At 44.5% G+C, this 18182-nt stretch overlaps 1 protein-coding gene across 1 annotated transcript in view; it reads right to left on the bottom strand.

Moving 5' to 3' along the window:
* The window catches only part of LOC137504649 (L-gulonolactone oxidase-like), a 238772-nt gene extending 220987 nt beyond the window's left edge, over positions 1-17785 (bottom strand). Inside the window, exons 1-3 of the mRNA XM_068233231.1 lie at positions 17753-17785; positions 16474-16575; positions 13904-14029 (exon numbers count right to left, since the gene is read on the bottom strand). Coding sequence (XP_068089332.1) covers positions 13904-14029; positions 16474-16575; positions 17753-17785 — 261 coding nt within the window. The remainder of the gene's footprint in view (positions 1-13903; positions 14030-16473; positions 16576-17752) is intronic.
* Between the last annotated feature and the right edge of the window lie 397 nt (positions 17786-18182).

Here is an 18182-nt window from a genome sequence, read left to right as displayed (position 1 = left end):
ACACAACAACCCAGGCCTTGCATGAGGACAAAAAGCGTGCGGATAGCATGCTTTGTACCGCCATGTAGTCATAAATGTAATAAAGATAAGAGGTTCCATAAACAGGGACCGGCAACGGTAACCCAGCAGCAGCAGCAGCAGCACACGTGATGGAACAGGAGGAGGCGCAGGAGGAGAAGGCCACGCTTTGTGAGACACAACAACCCAGGCCTTGCATGAGGACAAAAAGCGTGCGGATAGCATGCTTTGTACCGCCATGTAGTCATAAATGTAATAAAGATAAGAGGTTCCATAAACAGGGACCGGCAACGGTAACCCAGCAGCAGCAGCAGCAGCACACGTGATGGAACAGGAGGAGGCGCAGGAGGAGAAGGCCACGCTTTGTGAGACACAACAACCCAGGCCTTGCATGAGGACAAAAAGCGTGCGGATATAGCAGCAATGCTTTTTGCCGCCATGCAGTCATAAATGTAATACAGATGAGAGGTTCAATAAACAGGGACCGGAAACGCTAAACCATCCCAGATGTTCATCGGTCATGTTACTTGGTTGGGGTCCAGGAGTGTTGCGTAGTCGTTTCCAATCCAGGATTGATTCATTTTAATTTGAGTCAGACGGTCTGCATTTTCTGTGGAGAGGCGGATACGCCGATCTGTGATGATGCCTCCGGCAGCACTGAAACAGCGTTCCGACATAACGCTGGCTGCCGGGCAAGCCAGCACCTCTATTGTGTACATTGCCAGTTCGTGCCAGGTGTCTAGCTTCATGCCCGGTTTCAGGTCCAGCGGTGCCAGCCACAAATCCGTCTGTTCCTTTATTCCCCTCCAAATTTCCTCCCCTGTGTGCTGCTTATCCCCAAGGCAGATCAGCTTCAGCAACGCTTGCTGACGCATGCCAACAGCTGTGCTGCACTGCTTCCACGATCCTACTGCTGCTGGTGCTGGGTTAGCATTTCCGGATGAGGTACAGCTTTGAGATGCGTTGGAGGAGAAGGAGTCAGAGAGGTAGGTGCTGCTGTTGTTATCCAGCTGTTTGCGGCGTGGGCAACACCCGCGCCGTAGCAGGTGAGGAATCGCTGCCAGGCTCCACAAGGTTCACCCAGTGCGCGGTAAGGGAGATGTATCGACCCTGGCCGAACGCACTCGTCCAGGTGTCAGTGGTGAGGTGAACCTTGCAGGCAACGGCATTCTTCAAGCTTCGGGTTATTTAGCTGACCACGTGCTCATGCAACTCAGGCACTGCAGAGCGCGCAAAGTGGTAGCGGCTGGGAACCACGTAACGTGGGATGGCCACTGACATCATGCCCTTGAAGCTGTTTGTCTCCACCACTCGATATGGCAGCATTTCGCAGGCCAGAAGCTTGGCTATGCTGGCTGGCTGTTACTGCCACGGCCCGGGGGTCATTTGCTGGCAATTTCCTCTTGTGCTCAAACATCTCAGAGACAGACAACTCAACCGTAGCGCTGCACACCGAAGGGCTGTTGGTTGTTGTGTTTGATGAACACTGGGAGACCTCAAGAGCACTAGTCCGGAAAGTGACAGTGTCAGCATCGTCTGATGTTTGTGAATGTTGTGAACCACGCAATGGCTGGGCTACTGCTGCTGCTGAGGCGGGTCTGGTGGTGAGTCTGGTGAACCCAAGGGAGGCAGTGTTGCTGGTGGTACCCTGTCCTGCCGCGTTTGCCCACAGAGTGGGATGTTTGGATAGAATGTGGCGGCTCATGCTGGTGGTGGAGAGGTTGTTAATACTTTTCCCCCTGCTCAGGCGGGTCTTGCACACCTTGCAAATCGCCATGGTAACATCCTCAGTGCAGTCTTCAAAGAAAGCCCAGACTTTAACTGGCTGAGGACTCGGACCTCGTGCGTGATGTGCTGGTGCTGCTTAACCCACTGCTGGACGCTTGAGAGGTCATCCAAGTAATTATCTGGTCCTGTTCTTTTGGATCTGTGAGGGTTGTTGTCCTGGACAACATGGGCAGTATTGAGTGGGTTTTCTTGGGTGCTCCCCTGTGGCCTGTACGTGAACCGTCAGGGGAAACACCTCTTCCCTTGCCCCTCCCTCTTTCACCGGATTTCTTCCTCATTTCACTTATCCTTAAAGTACACGCTGACTGGCAGCAGTACAGTGGCAGTACAGAAATGCTATACAGTGGTGGGTGAGCGGTGTACCACTATTGTCAGCAGTGACACAGAGCACAATGCTATACAGTGGCGGGTGAGCGGTGTACTACTGTTCCCAGCAGACACAGAGTGGAAGTAAACACAATGCTATATAGTGTGGCTGAGCCGTGTACACAGAGTGGCATTAAACACAATGCTATATAGTCTGCTATATAGTCACCCCGAACAGGGTGATGTTCTGCAGAACCCGAACAGTGGCAAACACTGTTCGCCCAACACTACTGGGAGGGAACGCAGATTTTAGTACCTAAACACACGATACAACATGTTTTCCGGGGTCGGACTCTGAGGCACATACAGATGGTCCCGATCATCATCCTCATCATACAACTCTTCTCCTGAGTCTGACCCACCCACCACCTCTGCCACCCCAACATCCCCAGACACAGACCCCTCATCGTCCTCAACATTAACTTGGGATGCTGGCCTGAGCCAGACCTCCTCCTCCACATCAGGCCCCATCATCTCCTCAATGGCAGCCCTCATTAATCGCTCTGGCGACGGACTGATGGACACAACGTTCTCCTCCGGGGAGGGCTGCTGCTGACCACTGGCTGCTGGGGTGGATGTTATAGCTTGCGTGGGGCGTTGGCTGTTGCTGTTGTTGGGAGTGCTGCTCACAGCGGAGGTCTCTGGGGAACTCATGTTGAGCTCATATAGTGGTTGACGGTGAGTGGAGTATTACTGATCCCAGCAATATACACACTGACTGGCAGAGTACGCAATGCTATATAGTGTGGCTGAGCGGTGTACACAGAGTGGCAGTAAACACAATGCTATATAGTCTGGCTGAGCGAGCGGTGTACTACTGTTCCCAGCAGAATCAGAGTGGCAGTAAACAATGGTATATAGTCTGGCTGAGCGGTGTACACAGAGTGTCAGTAAACAATGGTATATAGTCTGGCTGAGCGAGCGGTGTACTACTGTTCCCAGCAGAATCAGAGTGGCAGTAAACAATGGTATATAGTCTGGCTGAGCGGTGTACACAGAGTGTCAGTAAACAATGGTATATAGTCTGGCTGAGCGGTGTACACACAATGCTATATAGTCTGCTATATAGTGTCAGTAAACAATGGTATATAGTCTGGCTGAGCGAGCGGTGTACTACTGTTCCCAGCAGAATCAGAGTGGCAGTAAACAATGGTATATAGTCTGGCTGAGCGGTGTACACAGAGTGTCAGTAAACAATGGTATATAGTCTGGCTGAGCGGTGTACACACAATGCTATATAGTCTGCTATATAGTGTCAGTAAACAATGGTATATAGTCTGGCTGAGCGAGCGGTGTACTACTGTTCCCAGCAGAATCAGAGTGGCAGTAAACAATGGTATATAGTCTGGCTGAGCGGTGTACACAGAGTGTCAGTAAACAATGGTATATAGTCTGGCTGAGCGGTGTACACACAATGCTATATAGTCTGCTATATAGTGTCAGTAAACAATGGTATATAGTCTGGCTGAGCGAGCGGTGTACTACTGTTCCCAGCAGAATCAGAGTGGCAGTAAACAATGGTATATAGTCTGGCTGAGCGGTGTACACAGAGTGTCAGTAAACAATGGTATATAGTCTGGCTGAGCGAGCGGTGTACTACTGTTCCCAGCAGAATCAGAGTGGCAGTAAACAATGGTATATAGTCTGGCTGAGCGGTGTACACAGAGTGTCAGTAAACAATGGTATATAGTCTGGCTGAGCGGTGTACACACAATGCTATATAGTCTGCTATATAGTGTCAGTAAACAATGGTATATAGTCTGGCTGAGCGAGCGGTGTACTACTGTTCCCAGCAGAATCAGAGTGGCAGTAAACAATGGTATATAGTCTGGCTGAGCGGTGTACACAGAGTGTCAGTAAACAATGGTATATAGTCTGGCTGAGCGGTGTACACACAATGCTATATAGTCTGCTATATAGTGTCAGTAAACAATGGTATATAGTCTGGCTGAGCGAGCGGTGTACTACTGTTCCCAGCAGAATCAGAGTGGCAGTAAACAATGGTATATAGTCTGGCTGAGCAGTGTACACAGAGTGTCAGTAAACAATGGTATATAGTCTGGCTGAGCGAGCGGTGTACTACTGTTCCCAGCAGAATCAGAGTGGCAGTAAACAATGGTATATAGTCTGGCTGAGCGGTGTACACAGAGTGTCAGTAAACAATGGTATATAGTCTGGCTGAGCGGTGTACACAGAGTGTCAGTAAACAATGGTATATAGTCTGGCTGAGCGGTGTACACAGAGTGGCAGTAAACACAATGCTATATACTCTGGCTGAGCGAGCGGTGTACTACTGTTCCCAGCAGACACAGAACAGTAAACAGAATGCTATATAGTGTGGCTGAGCGAGCGGTGTACCACTATTCCCAGCAGACACAGAACAGTAAACAGAATGCTATATAGTGTGGCTGAGCGAGCGGTGTACCACTATTCCCAGCAGACACAGAACAGTGAACAGAATGCTATATAGTGTGGCTGAGCGAGCGGTGTACCACTATTCCCAGCAGACACAGAACAGTGAACAGAATGCTATATAGTGTGGCTGAGCGAGCGGTGTACCACTATTCCCAGCAGACACAGAACAGTAAACAGAATGCTATATAGTGTGGCTGAGCGAGCGGTGTACCACTATTCCCAGCAGACACAGAACAGTAAACAGAATGCTATATAGTGTGGCTGAGCGAGCGGTGTACCACTATTCCAAGCAGACACAGAACAGTGAACAGAATGCTATATAGTGTGGCTGAGCGAGCGGTGTACCACTATTCCCAGCAGACACAGAGTGGCAGTAAACAGAATGCTATATAGTGTGGCTGAGCGAGGTACACAGAGTGGCAGTAAACAGAATGCTATATAGTGTGGCTGAGCAAGCGGTGTACTACTATTCCCAGCAGACACAGAGTGGCAGTAAACAGAATGCTATATAGTGTGGCTGAGCGAGGTACACAGAGTGGCAGTAAACAGAATGCTATATAGTGTGGCTGAGCAAGCGGTGTACTACTGTTCCCAGCAGTGACACAATGACAGGGGGGACCCTGGCTAGCGTGGCTGGAGCGCGAACTACCCTGCCTGCCTACCCAAAGCTAAACCCACAGACAAATGGCGGAGATATGACGTGGTTCGGGTATTTATTTACCCGAACCACGTGACAGTTCGGCCAATCAGAGCGCGTTCGGGTCCGAACCACGTGACCCGTTCGGCCAATCACAGCGCTAGCCGAACGTTCGGGGAACGTTCGGCCATGCGCTCTTAGTTCGGCCATATGGCCGAACGGTTTGGCCGAGCACCGTCAGGTGTTCGGCCGAACTCGAACATCACCCGAACAGGGTGATGTTCTGCAGAACCCGAACAGTGGCGAACACTGTTCGCCCAACACTAAGTACAAGTATTACATTGGGCCCCCCAAGTATTTTATACGTAACAATATATTGCAACAAAACTTGCCAAGGACTTTCACAGTATAAGAAGTATAAACAGTTGGACGGGAACAATTTGTTAATGATTACCACTATTCAAAGCATATATAGAGGTGATCATTCCCAGCATAGCACCTTAGGAATGTTAATAGTGCAGTTGAGGGAGAGCCCCTAGTGAGCCCCTCTGATCTAAGGGCCCCGGTGTGGTCACAACCTTTTCATCCGCTGTATCTATAGTAGAGGTGCAGGTGTGACGTGACATGGCAGGTGGGGTGAGTGTGGAGGACAAAGCTATTGGCTGTTGCATGGCTGAATTGATCCACCTGGAATGCTGGCTGTGTAGCTGTCGCCAGCTGCTGTACACACACCGGATTATCAGCAGAGACGGTCATTGTCGGCCGCGTCAGGTGACTTTAACCTCTCCACAAAAACTGGATGCATATGCAGGTTTAGCTTGTGCCTTCGTCTTGTCGTTTCGTGATTGGAGCACGTGCATGCCACAGCGGGACTTATAGGCAAGCAGGATTTTTATAAAATCAACCACTCAGTGTGCATGAGAGGCAGTACCCTCTCAGCCTTTAATCCAGGTGAATACGGTAGCTGAGCCCAGTCAGGAGGATGAGTCCAATAGCGGGTGTCCCTTGGATAAGATGCCTGAGTCAGATACAGACCTCAAATTGCACTACCACTGACCTGACGAAGCTGCTTGAAGCAGCGAAACATGTTGCCTAATACCTAGGTCTCATTTTGAAGTTTGAAGTGGGTCCTTCTTAAAGATAGGACTCTATTATACCTAATATACCTGTTCATACCTATATATTCAACACTGGGTGCTTCCTATCTATTGTTCCTCGCTCCCTGAAGTGAAAGAATATGTTTTTACACACAGAGGCTGTGTGGAATGGCTTTCAAATGTTCTTTTATGTAACTAAAAGTAGTTACCAAAATTTTAGTTTTGGGAATATAATACCACTTTAACCTCTTCACACAAACTGGATGTATATATGCATAACCCCCCCTCCTCCCCCCTATATTTGTTAACTCCTTCTGTCCCCTGTTTCTCCACCATAGGTTCCAAAATAAAACACTTTAATAAAAAGCCATAGTAATAGCATTTAAAAAAAATACATAGTTACCTTTGATGCTCAGCTTTTTTTATATTTATGATGATATATTACTGTTATTTTAGCAAATAAGGGCTTATAATTATTGATGGGGTACAAAAAAAACCCCACAGAACAAAAAAAAATACACCTTTATTTCTAAATAATTTATTGTTGCCATACGTGTACTTGGAACATGATTTAAATGTTGTGATAGCCAGGCCAAATGGTCAAATAACACGTGGGTTGTATCTACAGTAACATTGGTAATTTTTAAAATTATAGGGGATGGAATGGGAGAAATAGTATATTTTTCATTTTTTCCCCTTAATTTTTCCCTATATAATGCTTAGAAAATAAAGAAATTCCTGAAAACAAGTATTGCGCACAAGAAGCCTAATTTGTGGCTAAAAAAAAAGTAAAAAAAAAAGACACAGGATCATTTAGGTGTGATAAGCAGTAATAAAGTTATGGCTTAATGAATGGGAAGAGAGCTGAGAAGGGAAAATGTCTCTTGGTGATAAGGATAACATAGCCTATGGGGTGAAGTGTTAAAAATTTAAAAACCTTAAACTTTTTGGGTACATTGAGACAGTTGTCAATGTTTATTCATACAGACAAATCCTGTGCTATCGTATCTTTTTATATGTCCCCCTGACCTCTAAATAAATGATCAGCAAGGCTGAGAGTGTTGAGTTTACAGTTTTGCAGCAAAGACATTTCTGAAATTGCCAGAGCAAAATCACCGGAGACCTGGTGGAGATTAGGCCCTATTGTTTTCTATGGAACTATCTTGCCTTTATTGCCTTTAACCACTTCCACACCATGAAATTGTGTGCTGATCTGTGCTGCGTGGGCTCTCCAGCCCACAGCACAGATCAGCTAGCAGCCAGGGCGATCAGACTTCCCCCCTTTTTTCCCCACTAGGGGGATGTCCTGCTGGGGGGGTCTGATCGCCGCCGGCTGCTTGCGCTTGCGGGGGGGCTCTTCAAAGCCCCCCTCCGCAGCGCTTCCTGGCCTCCTTCCCCTTCCCTCCCTCCCCCTGTGAGCGGCGCAGGACGGATTTCCGTCCTGCGCCTGATGGGATAGGCTTTAGCCTATCAGATGCCGGTGATCCCCGGCCAATCAGAGGCCGGGGATCGCCGATCTCCTCTACGGCGCTGCTGCGCAGCAGCGCCGTATACATGTAAACACCGGGGAAGATCGGCAGCTCGCAGGGTGTTCACGGAGACACCCTCCTTGAGCTGACATGGAACGGCCGCTCAAACGAGCGGCCGTTTCCATGGTATACACTTCAGGATTCAGGGACGTATATATACGCACCGAGAATCCGGAAGTGGTTAAATATATTTATTTTATTTATTTATTTAATTATTTGCATTTATACACCTTCTCAGTCAAACAAAAAGGTGGAACTCAAAACAACTATCACATTTTTCTTGAATCTCTTGAGATATTGAATATTGCCTGCTAATACATAAATAAACTATATTTTAGTATTAATCTAATAATGGTGAGAAGAGGATTTTTTTTGTTGTTTTTAAAGTGAATCAGAGATGAAGCACCCTCATGTATTATACCATATATATCAGTGGGGACATTAGAGAGAACACCTACCCTGCTCTCTGTTTCATCCTTCACTGCTCAGCCTGCTTGGTATCAGCCCTGGTAAAATACCTGACTGAGCATTCAGTCTGGCTTTGCTCAGGAATCATTATGGCTGAGTTTGTCTTTTCTGATGTCTTTTCAAGCTCAAGCCTGCCCCCTTCTGGCTCTGCTATAATGACTCAGCTATAATGATTCCTGAGCAAAGGCAGACTGAATGCTCAGTCTGGGATTTTTTCAGGGCTGATAACAAGCAGGCTGAGCAGTGAAGGATAAAACAAAGAGCAGGGTAGGTGTTTTCTCTAATGTTTCCACTGATATATATGGTAAAATACATGAGGGTGCTTCGTCTCTGGTTCACTTTAAACAACAAAAGCTTTGACTGTAATACCCCAAAAATAGATTTTTTTAATTTGTTATATTCAATATTCCCTGCTTTAAAAAAAAATAAAAACATATTTTAATATCAATCCAGTATTCGTATCAAAAGTTTTTTGCCCACTTTCAGCAAAAGCTATGACTGTAAATCACAAAAATAGATTGTTTCAATTTGTTAAATTTTATATTTGCCTGCTTTAAAAAATTAATATATTTTTTATCCAATCATTGTATTAAAAGGTTTTCTTTTTTACTTGTAAGCTACAAAAGCTTTGAACGTAACACACAACAAAAAATAGATTGTTTAATCTATTGTATTTAATATTTTCTGCTTTAAAAAAATTAAAATATATTTCAGTATTATTAATCCAATAATCGTAACAGAAGGATTTTTTTTTTATTTTAAAAGACAAAAGCTTTGTCCGTCACAGACACAAAAATAAATTGTTTTATATTGTTATATTTAATATTTTCCTGCTTAAAAAAATTATTTTAATAAAAAAGTCATAACAAAAGTGTTTTTTTTTTCTTTTAGAAGACAAAAGCTTTGACTACCACAAAAAAAAAAAAAGACATTTCCAGAACAAACTCTCTTAACTAGAAATGTTTTAAGAGAACCAAAGGTCACAGCTCCACTTTGCTACAAATATGCATCCTGTTCCCAAGGTAAGAGACATGTGGAAGCTGCCATATATATTTCTTTTTAAAGTGGATCCAAGATAAACTTTTAGACATTTTCATAACTGTGCCCCTTACATATATTTTATAGGGCACTCCTCAAGCCAAATACTTTTTTTTGTTCGTTTTAATGCCCTAATTCCCTATAAACTTTACAAGCCGCACCCACAGCTCCTCCAGTGCCTAGGCATTCTAAGTCCCATGTAGCAAGTGCTCATGGGAGCTCAGTCTGGGGAGGAGGCTGCTTTTTCCGAAGGAGGAGGCGTTACCAGCCGGGAGCTGCTGATATTTCAGAGGCAAGGAGGCAGAGAGAGGAGGAGAGGGGAGTGGCGTTTTCACAGGCTGAGGGGTGTAAATGCAGGGCAGCTTGCCTGTGTAATGATGACAAGCAGAATATGGCTGCTCTCACTTTATCACAGGAATAAATAATCATCTAATGTTGAAGCTGTTTGCCGCTAGATATGCTGTGTAAACCATCTAAATTTTAGATAAGATATATAGACAAGTTACTTGCTATAGTTAGTTTTTCAGCTTGGATCCGCTTTAAACAATACCAGTTAATGCCTAGCAGCAGTGGCGTAACTACAATTTATGGGGCCCCTCAGCTAAACTTTGATGGAGCCTCCATTTTCACACCCCTTCCCTTGCCTCTCGTTGGTGCCCTTCAAGGGCTTGGGGACCATCTCACAAGGATCATAAAACAAGTATTGCCATTATGATCGCCACACCCATAACAAGTGTAGCCACAAAACACCTGATCTTAAGTATAATCCCCGGTATCCGAGGAAGGGAATGTTACTAGTTGGGTCCTCCCACAGCTCTGCCCCCCCCCCCCCCCCCCCCTGCAATCGCATGGGCTGCTCCACTCTAGATATGCCCCTGCCTAGCAGTCCTGCTCATCTTTCTGGTTAGTAGTGTCTGAATCACACACCTAAAATAAGCAGGCAGCTAATCCAGTCAGACTTGAGTCAGACACGTGATCTGTGTGCTTGTTCCTGGTCTATGGCGAAAATGATTAGAGGCGGAGAATCAGCAGGACAGCCAGGCAATGTGCATTGATTAAAAGTAAATCAATACTGTATGTCAGCCTCAATATGTATCTCACCTCGGGTTCCCTTTAAACCCTGTGCCGTGTAACTAGCATGAATTTTGGGCAGAACAGGGATTAGGCAATCAGTCACAACAATAATTGTACACTTAATGGCCAATAATGAGCAGCAGATGTTATCACTCGTTATACGATTGTATCTAATAACTCGCAAGTAATTAGTGCTTTATCTCGTTAATTAGATATAATTAAATTGCAAGTCGAATGATAAAGCAGTAAAACAAGCATATTTCCCAGTGATAAAATACTTTCTGATTCAAACGCAAATGGACAAGCTAAGAGCTAATCTGTAGTGGATGATCTGTCTGCACTCGCTGCTCCCACTAATAAGGTGACACATAAAGGTTTAGGGGCTAAGAACATCCTTGCCCTAGTCTGGAACAAGACAATTTGTCAAAGGTAAATTTGCACGGAAAGATGCTTCTGTATTACAAAAAAAAAAAGAACCTCTATTAACCACTTCAGCCCGCAGGTGTTTTTCACCTTAAAGGGAGGTCCAGAGAAATTAAAAATCTAAAATCTACGTACCTCGGGCTTCCTCCAGCCCCTGGCAGCCGTCCTGTGCCCTCGCCGCAGCTCCGGTGGCTCCCGGTCTGCTCCGGTGAAGATGCTGACCTCGCCAAGTCGGCATCTTCCTGCAACCCAGCGTGCGGCTCACAGAGTCGCACTGACGTCTTCCAGGCTGTACTGCACAGGTGCAGAACTACTGCGCCTGCGCAGTACAGTCCAGATGATGTCAGCGCGACTCTGAGAGCTGCTCGCACAGACGCAGTGTGCATCTTGGACCGGAGGAGACTCCGGGCCACCAGCGGGGAGAGGAGCAGCGGTGAGGGCACAGGACGGCTGCGAGGGGCTGGAGGAAGCCCCGGGTAAGTAGATGTTTTTTTAAACAGCAGCTTGGATGTGTCCTTTAAAGCGGATCCAAGATAAAAAACTAACTATGACCAGTAACTTGTCTATATATCTTATCTAAACTTTAGATAGTTTACACAGCATATCTAGCTGCAAACAGCTTCAACAGTTTATGATTTTTTATTCCTGTGATACAATGAGGGCAGCCATGTTCTGTGTGTCACATTACACAGAGGCAAGCTGATAGCATCTTTGGGGGGTACTTTTTGCTAAGAATTATTTTATTCTAACTCTGTTTTAATGGTAATAATATGAAAAAAAATTGAAAAAATTCATTATTTCTCAGTTTTTGGCCATTATAGTTTTAAAATAAAACATGGTACCGTAAATTAAAACCCATGCATTTTATTTGCGTGGCATATTTTGATAGATATGATGAAAGGGGCTAGGCTTTTTTTTGTGCCTATAGGTACCACAAATGTAAATTTGCTCCTCCTAATGTAGGACCAACCCCAAAGCCTGTGGCAATAACCAATCAGGAATGCTGGCTGTGTCCCACACCCCTATATGTAATTTCTATAAAAGACATTGGGACTAATTGTCACTGGCTCCTGCTTTCAGTCACTCCAGTAATTCACCCTTGTACCCAATCTAAGGCCTGTTGAGTCCTGGTCAACCCATAATACACCTTGAGAAATTAAATATCAGTACCCCCAATATATACACTAAGTATATACCCCTCATAATTGGCCTTCTCGTGTTAGAATATATCTTCTACATCCAGAGCCGGGACAAGGTCCTCCAGCACCCAAGGCTGAGACTTATAAGAGGCGATCTCTGTGATTGGATCTCGGGGGGGGGGGGGGGGGGGGGGTTAAATTAAAAAAAATAAACATTTGTAATAAATAAAAAAAGAAGAAAATCAATTAAAATAATACACTACAAAGTGTCTCAGAGTTAGAAAAAGGTCAATAGTTCATGCATTTTATCTCTTCCTGCCTTAAGACGTTGTATCCTGCCAGGAAAGCTTTTATGGCTGTAATTTGCTTATCAGTGATGTTTACTACTTTGCCGACAAGCTACCCACAAGACAGAAGGTGTCACTTCCATGCCTAGAAACAAACTCTTTCAGCCAGAAAACGAAATCAATTAAAACATACTGTATGTTTTGTACTGCACATACACATTTATCTCATCATATCACACATCGCCTCGGGTTCACTTTAAGAATTAACCTATTTTGGTTCCTGGACGTAGAAACTACATCCAGGAACCATGCGCACTACCGCGCGCTCCCGCGGCCGATTGCGCGCGTGCACGCGTGCTCCCGGCCCGCAGTTCGTTAGCCAGGCAATCAGTGTATCGGGCTATGGTGCCCGATCACTGATTCCTCTCCCCCGCTGAAAAAGCGACAGCTTCTCTCGGAATCTGCGCCTTTTCTGGCTGTTCCCTCCCGGATGCGTCACTCTAAGCGTGTGTTACGCTTAGAGTGACGTCATGTAAACAAACTCATGGCCGCCATCTTGTGACCAAAAAGTAAAACTACAACAAAAAGTAAAAAAAGTTTAAATCAACACACAATTACATTAAAAAACTATGGTTTACATCCCACCCTCCCAAAAATACCCAAATAAAATGTTTAATATAAAAAAAACAAAAACATTACAATTAAAAAAAACAAAAACATGTAAATATTTACCTAAGGGTCTAAACTTTTTAAATATCAATGTAAAGATGAAATATTTCTATATTTTTTTTATTTTAAACTTGTAAAGAGTGATAGATGCAAAACGGAAAAAATGCACCTTTATTTCCAAATAAAATATTGTCGCCATACATTGTGATAGGGACATAATTTTAACGGTGTAATAACCGGGACATAGGGGCAAATACAATACGTGAGTTTTAATTATGGAGGCATGTATTATTTTAAAACTATAATGGCTGAAAACTGAGAAATAATGAATTTTTTCTGTTTTTTTTTATTATTCTTGTTAAATTGCATTTACAGTAAAGTGGCTCTTAGCAAAATGTACCCCCCAAAGAAAGTCTAATTGGTGGCGGAAAAAACAAGCTATAGATCAGTTCATTGTGATAAGTAGTGATAAAGTTATAGGCTAATCAATGGGAGGTGAACATTGCTCAAGTAAAAACAACGGAACGCGAATGGGTTAAAGATAACAGTGGGAACAAAGGAAAAAAATCTTTCAAAACGATGACAGATAATGTATCTATGTATCAGTAGTGAAAATTTCCATATGTCAACAGAAAGAGCAGTGAATTTCCTGCCAGGGTTTCCAGGTGGTCAGTATGCTGTGCATCCTATACAGTAATCTCCCTGTGTCTCTGCGTCCCATGTTCCTGTGTACATGCGTTTCCGCTACTACGCATGTGCCGCACTGGCAGCCTTTGGGACAGGACGAGGATGGGCCAGGGGGCCGGGTGGGCTTGTGTGACCGCTGACATGCGGCGGTGACAGACCTAGACCCCATTTTTAAATGGGCTTAGGTCGACTAGTAGTCTAATAAAACAGTCTAAACTTCAGGTTCCCTTTCACCACTGTTTAGTGAAATAGATTGAAATTGTTTTACCTTCAGAACTCTGTGCATTTTATCCAGTCGGATCATGAAGTCATCAGTGCAGGCGATATCTGAAGGGGAGTGGCCTCCTCCCACCACTTTCACTCTCTTAGTCCTCTGCCGGGCCAGCTCCAGAATCTGGAGACGAGACAACAGAGTCACACACAGCCATATCCACCATTCCGGCACTCCTGCTCATTGTGCGCTACTTATTATGTTCATCTCAATATCAATCAGTCTTGGAATACAGAATAATGTCTAATAAAGTAACAGTAGGAGTCAAATCTCAGAAAAAATTAGGGATGCTCATTCGGATTCCGTGGAAATGCAATTTCCAAAATTCCGATCGGAAATTGCATTTCCGCATCGGAATGCGGAAATCAGTAATACAAGTGCGGTAGGTGGATTTCTGCCGGAAATCACGGAAATTTCCGCCGACTTTAACATCGATTTTCTCAAAAACTATAAGGTCGTTTTGAAAACTGTTATTTGCATCTTGTTCACAAGATTCAGTTTAATAAACCCTGAAAATTTGGTGTTTCTAGGACTTACGGGGGCTTTGCTATTAATAACCGCTAAAGTCGGCGGATTTTTACTGTAATTTAGTTATTTATTTATTGTATTTATAAAGCGCCAACATATTACGCAGCGCTGAACATTAATTTAGGTTACAGACAATATTTAGGGGTGACATACAGCAATATGACAATACAGGAATACAAGAAAACCAGATCACACAGCACAGTATGAGTACAAGGTAATGCTTAGTCACTGGATGGAGCATGGAGATTAGGCAAGTTAGGTTCACTCAGATGCATAGCATGGGTGCACAGTAATGGAGGTGCATGATCAGGTAGGACACAAAAGGAGGAGGACCCTGCCCAAAGGCTTACAATCTAGAGGGAGAGGTAAGGACACGAATGGTAGGGGACCAGAGTTCAGCTGTAGGTTTAGAGCACTTGTGAGGGGTAGTAGGCCCTGTAGTAGGAGTGAAAAGGTGAGTTTTGAGGGCTGTAATGTAAAATGCAGAAAATCTGCATTATCCGATATGCAGTACCGTAATTTTAAGCCAATCAGAAGACTCAGAATGAATAAACCAATCAGAGAATGGGGATTTAGGCAGAAATGTCCACACTACTTTCTCTTCTATTATACGCACTGCAAATATTTTAACAAAGTTAAGCAAACTGGAACTGAAAATCAGCTGATAAGCTAAACAATGGAATCTACTGTAAATACACCAACTCCGAGTCCTAAATAGCATTTTCTAAGAATTCCACAGTCTTATGCTGGGAATACACGGTTCGTTTCTGGTGCTCGATTCTCCTCTCAATCGTTTTTGCCGCTCAATTCTGAAATCGATTCTCTTATCTTCCACTCGTTTTTCTTATCTTTACCATTCACTTCTATCAGAAATTGAGCGGCGAAAGGATCGAAAGGGAGATCGGACATGTCGGAAATTATTTATCGAACCATCTAATCACCTCAAAAACGTATTCCCAGCACTAGTGTGTGTTTAAAAGCATTGATGCTTCCCTCTCCCTAGGTATGTATCCAATTTTTTTCTAAAGAGGCTTCTTCTGTTCAAGTACATCAGCCGGTTCCAATGCTAGGACCCTTGCTCACTGTCTGGCACTATTCCAGTAGCACTCCAGTGTAAATAGCCATACCCAACTGGGTCCATGCTACTGAACATGCACAGACGGCTGACGCCTGCGCAGTAGCACAGACCCAATCAGGCCCTGCTTTTTCCAAAGCTATCAACATGCTCTCCTACAGCACTGGAATGGGGTTATAGAGGAAGATGAGGGAAGCCTCTTAAGGATCCAAAGACTTTCCCCTCCCGAAGGTCCATATCCCCCCAGGGGCACTTTTTTCTGCTGCAATTACACTTGGGATTCTACTAGCTTCTGGTCATAGAGTGATTATCTTATCCAAAATAGGAAGCTTTCTGTTAATTGCATGCTGACATACAGTAAGACCGTCACTAAAAAAAAAAAATCTTCCTACAGTCCAGCTAGTATTGCATAGTTTCTATATATCTTTATATTTTTGGGGCATTAACTATTTTGTGGCAAATGTTTTATTTTTGGATGTTACAACTGTGTTTTATATTTTGAAAAGTAGGAAGACTTTTAACGTTATGTCTTTAGGTCAGTCTCCCTTTTCTATGATATTTATTTTGGTGTAACAACAACCACATAATTATTATTTTAAAGCCTGACCCATCCCAAGGGCCAGGGCCGGTTCCAGTAACAATTGCGCCCTAGGGCAAAATTAGCCTGGGGGCCCCCCAACAGACATCCCCCCGACCAAAAAGCGTCATTAGAGGCCCTTTGTTGCAGCCAAATTTTCCACCTGGGCCCAAGAGCTGGCTGCTGACCCTCCCCCATCACCTCACAACTTAACAGACTCTGCAGAGTCCCTGGGGAGCAACAGTTAAGATGGGGGAGGGACACCATGGGGGCCCCTACAGGCTCTGGGGCCCTAGGGCAATTGCCCATTTTTTCCTATTGTAGCTTCGTCCCTGCGAAGGGCGGGGCCTATTGTCACCTGCTACAGGAAATGTGGTCTCATCTCACCTCTTTGACTTCCTCTGCACACGTGGGCTGGAAGTAGAGCTCTGGGCTTGAACCATAAGTCTGAGCCCAGTTCTGGAACTTGAAGCCTCCCTGTCCAACCACCTGGAAAAGAAATGGTAGATTAACAAACTATACACAGGTTACAGTGAGTGGGGACATGGAGCCAACAGTGGACTTAGGTGAGTTGCTGATTATAAAGCTGCAATGGAGTCTTTGTGTTGGGTGGATTAAAGGGTTTGGTCTTATTACAGGGATCATACAGAGATTTGGGATAAACAAAAATTCTCCTAACATGTTCATTAGCTTCATCCAGACGGTGGATGTTTAGACCAACAGCTCAATGAGTAAAGGCGGCCGTACATCACTGGATCTATGGCCAGATCAACCATTATATACATCCCTCTCTGATTAGAGAGGAACTTCAGTGAAAATAATGTAATGAAAAAAAGTGCTTAGTTTTTACAATAATTATGTATTGTAAAGATCGGTGTCCACACGCAGAGAGAATCTGATTATTGGTGATCTGCAGTATCACCAAGAATACAGATATATACCTGATTATTGATGATCTGCAGAATCACCGATAATACAGATATATTGCTAACCTCTGGACACCTGGATAATGTGAGTGTTAGGTGTAACGGTAGTACTTTGAGTATAGCACAGGAAATTAGAGACAGTATGGGCAATACTGCTCTAAAGATAAGGAAACCTTCCAGTAGCCTGAGACTCCCCAAGGGGCGGAGTCAGGCTGGAAGAAGGAAGGTCCAGAGAGTGAGTGACAATAAAAACAAACGTCACTGAGTGATCTGGAAACTATCTCTTAAGGGGAGAGATAGCTCTCGAGGTCGGGCAAGCCAGGTCGGCAACACACGGTCAGATAAGGTACATAGACAGAAGGCTGATTTGGTATCCAAGGCAAGCAGGGTTTGGCAACAGAGTATCAGATGTGCGAGGTACCGAATCAGAGATCAGAGGAGTAGTCAGGAAAGCAATAAGTCATAACAGATATCAAACAATGCCTAGTCTGGGTGTGAGGTCCTTGGTCTCTACACCCTGGAACTAGTCTGATGTATAACAAAATGGTAACATGGTCCGTGGTCTCTACACCCTGGATTAGCATTAAATCTATTGAAAATCATCCTCGTGCCGCTGTTGCACCCTGCCAGGCTGCCACCTCCCCCTGCTGCACCCCTCCACCCCCCCCCCCCCCCCAAGTGTAGAAGTGTCATACACTCCCTTCGCCCCCCTGTTACAGTGCTCAGTGTTAAAGCCTCACCTCTCCATCGGTCGTTTCGATATCGAACGCCATTACTGCACGCACCTGATTAAGCCCTGTCGACCGAGATCTTGCTAGCATTTCGATCGATCTTTTCGACCAATTTCAGCTCAAAATTAATCAAAAGATTCATCTGGCAGCCATGGTTCGGCAATGATTCTCTTTGATAAAAGGATCAAATCGTAAGGTCATTTGGCCCGCAAAATTGAGTGATGTATGGAAACCGTAAGTCACACAGGTACAGTATATGGGTATTAGAACAGGTGCCAGAAGCTTTGATTTGTTAACCCCAGTTCCGGACACCTGGGGGGGGTTTAAGTAGTATCACTATTATTAGTGATAGGAATATATGAAAATACTAAACATCACCACATAAATTGATTATACTTTCTTGATATAAATGGAGTGGCAAGCATTTACATAAATATAT

This window comes from Hyperolius riggenbachi, chromosome 4 (genome assembly GCF_040937935.1).
Source record: "Hyperolius riggenbachi isolate aHypRig1 chromosome 4, aHypRig1.pri, whole genome shotgun sequence".
In the NCBI taxonomy this organism is placed as follows: domain Eukaryota; kingdom Metazoa; phylum Chordata; class Amphibia; order Anura; family Hyperoliidae; genus Hyperolius; species Hyperolius riggenbachi.
The sequence above is the reverse complement of the archived record's forward strand: the minus strand, read 5'-3'. Positions and strand labels throughout refer to the sequence as shown.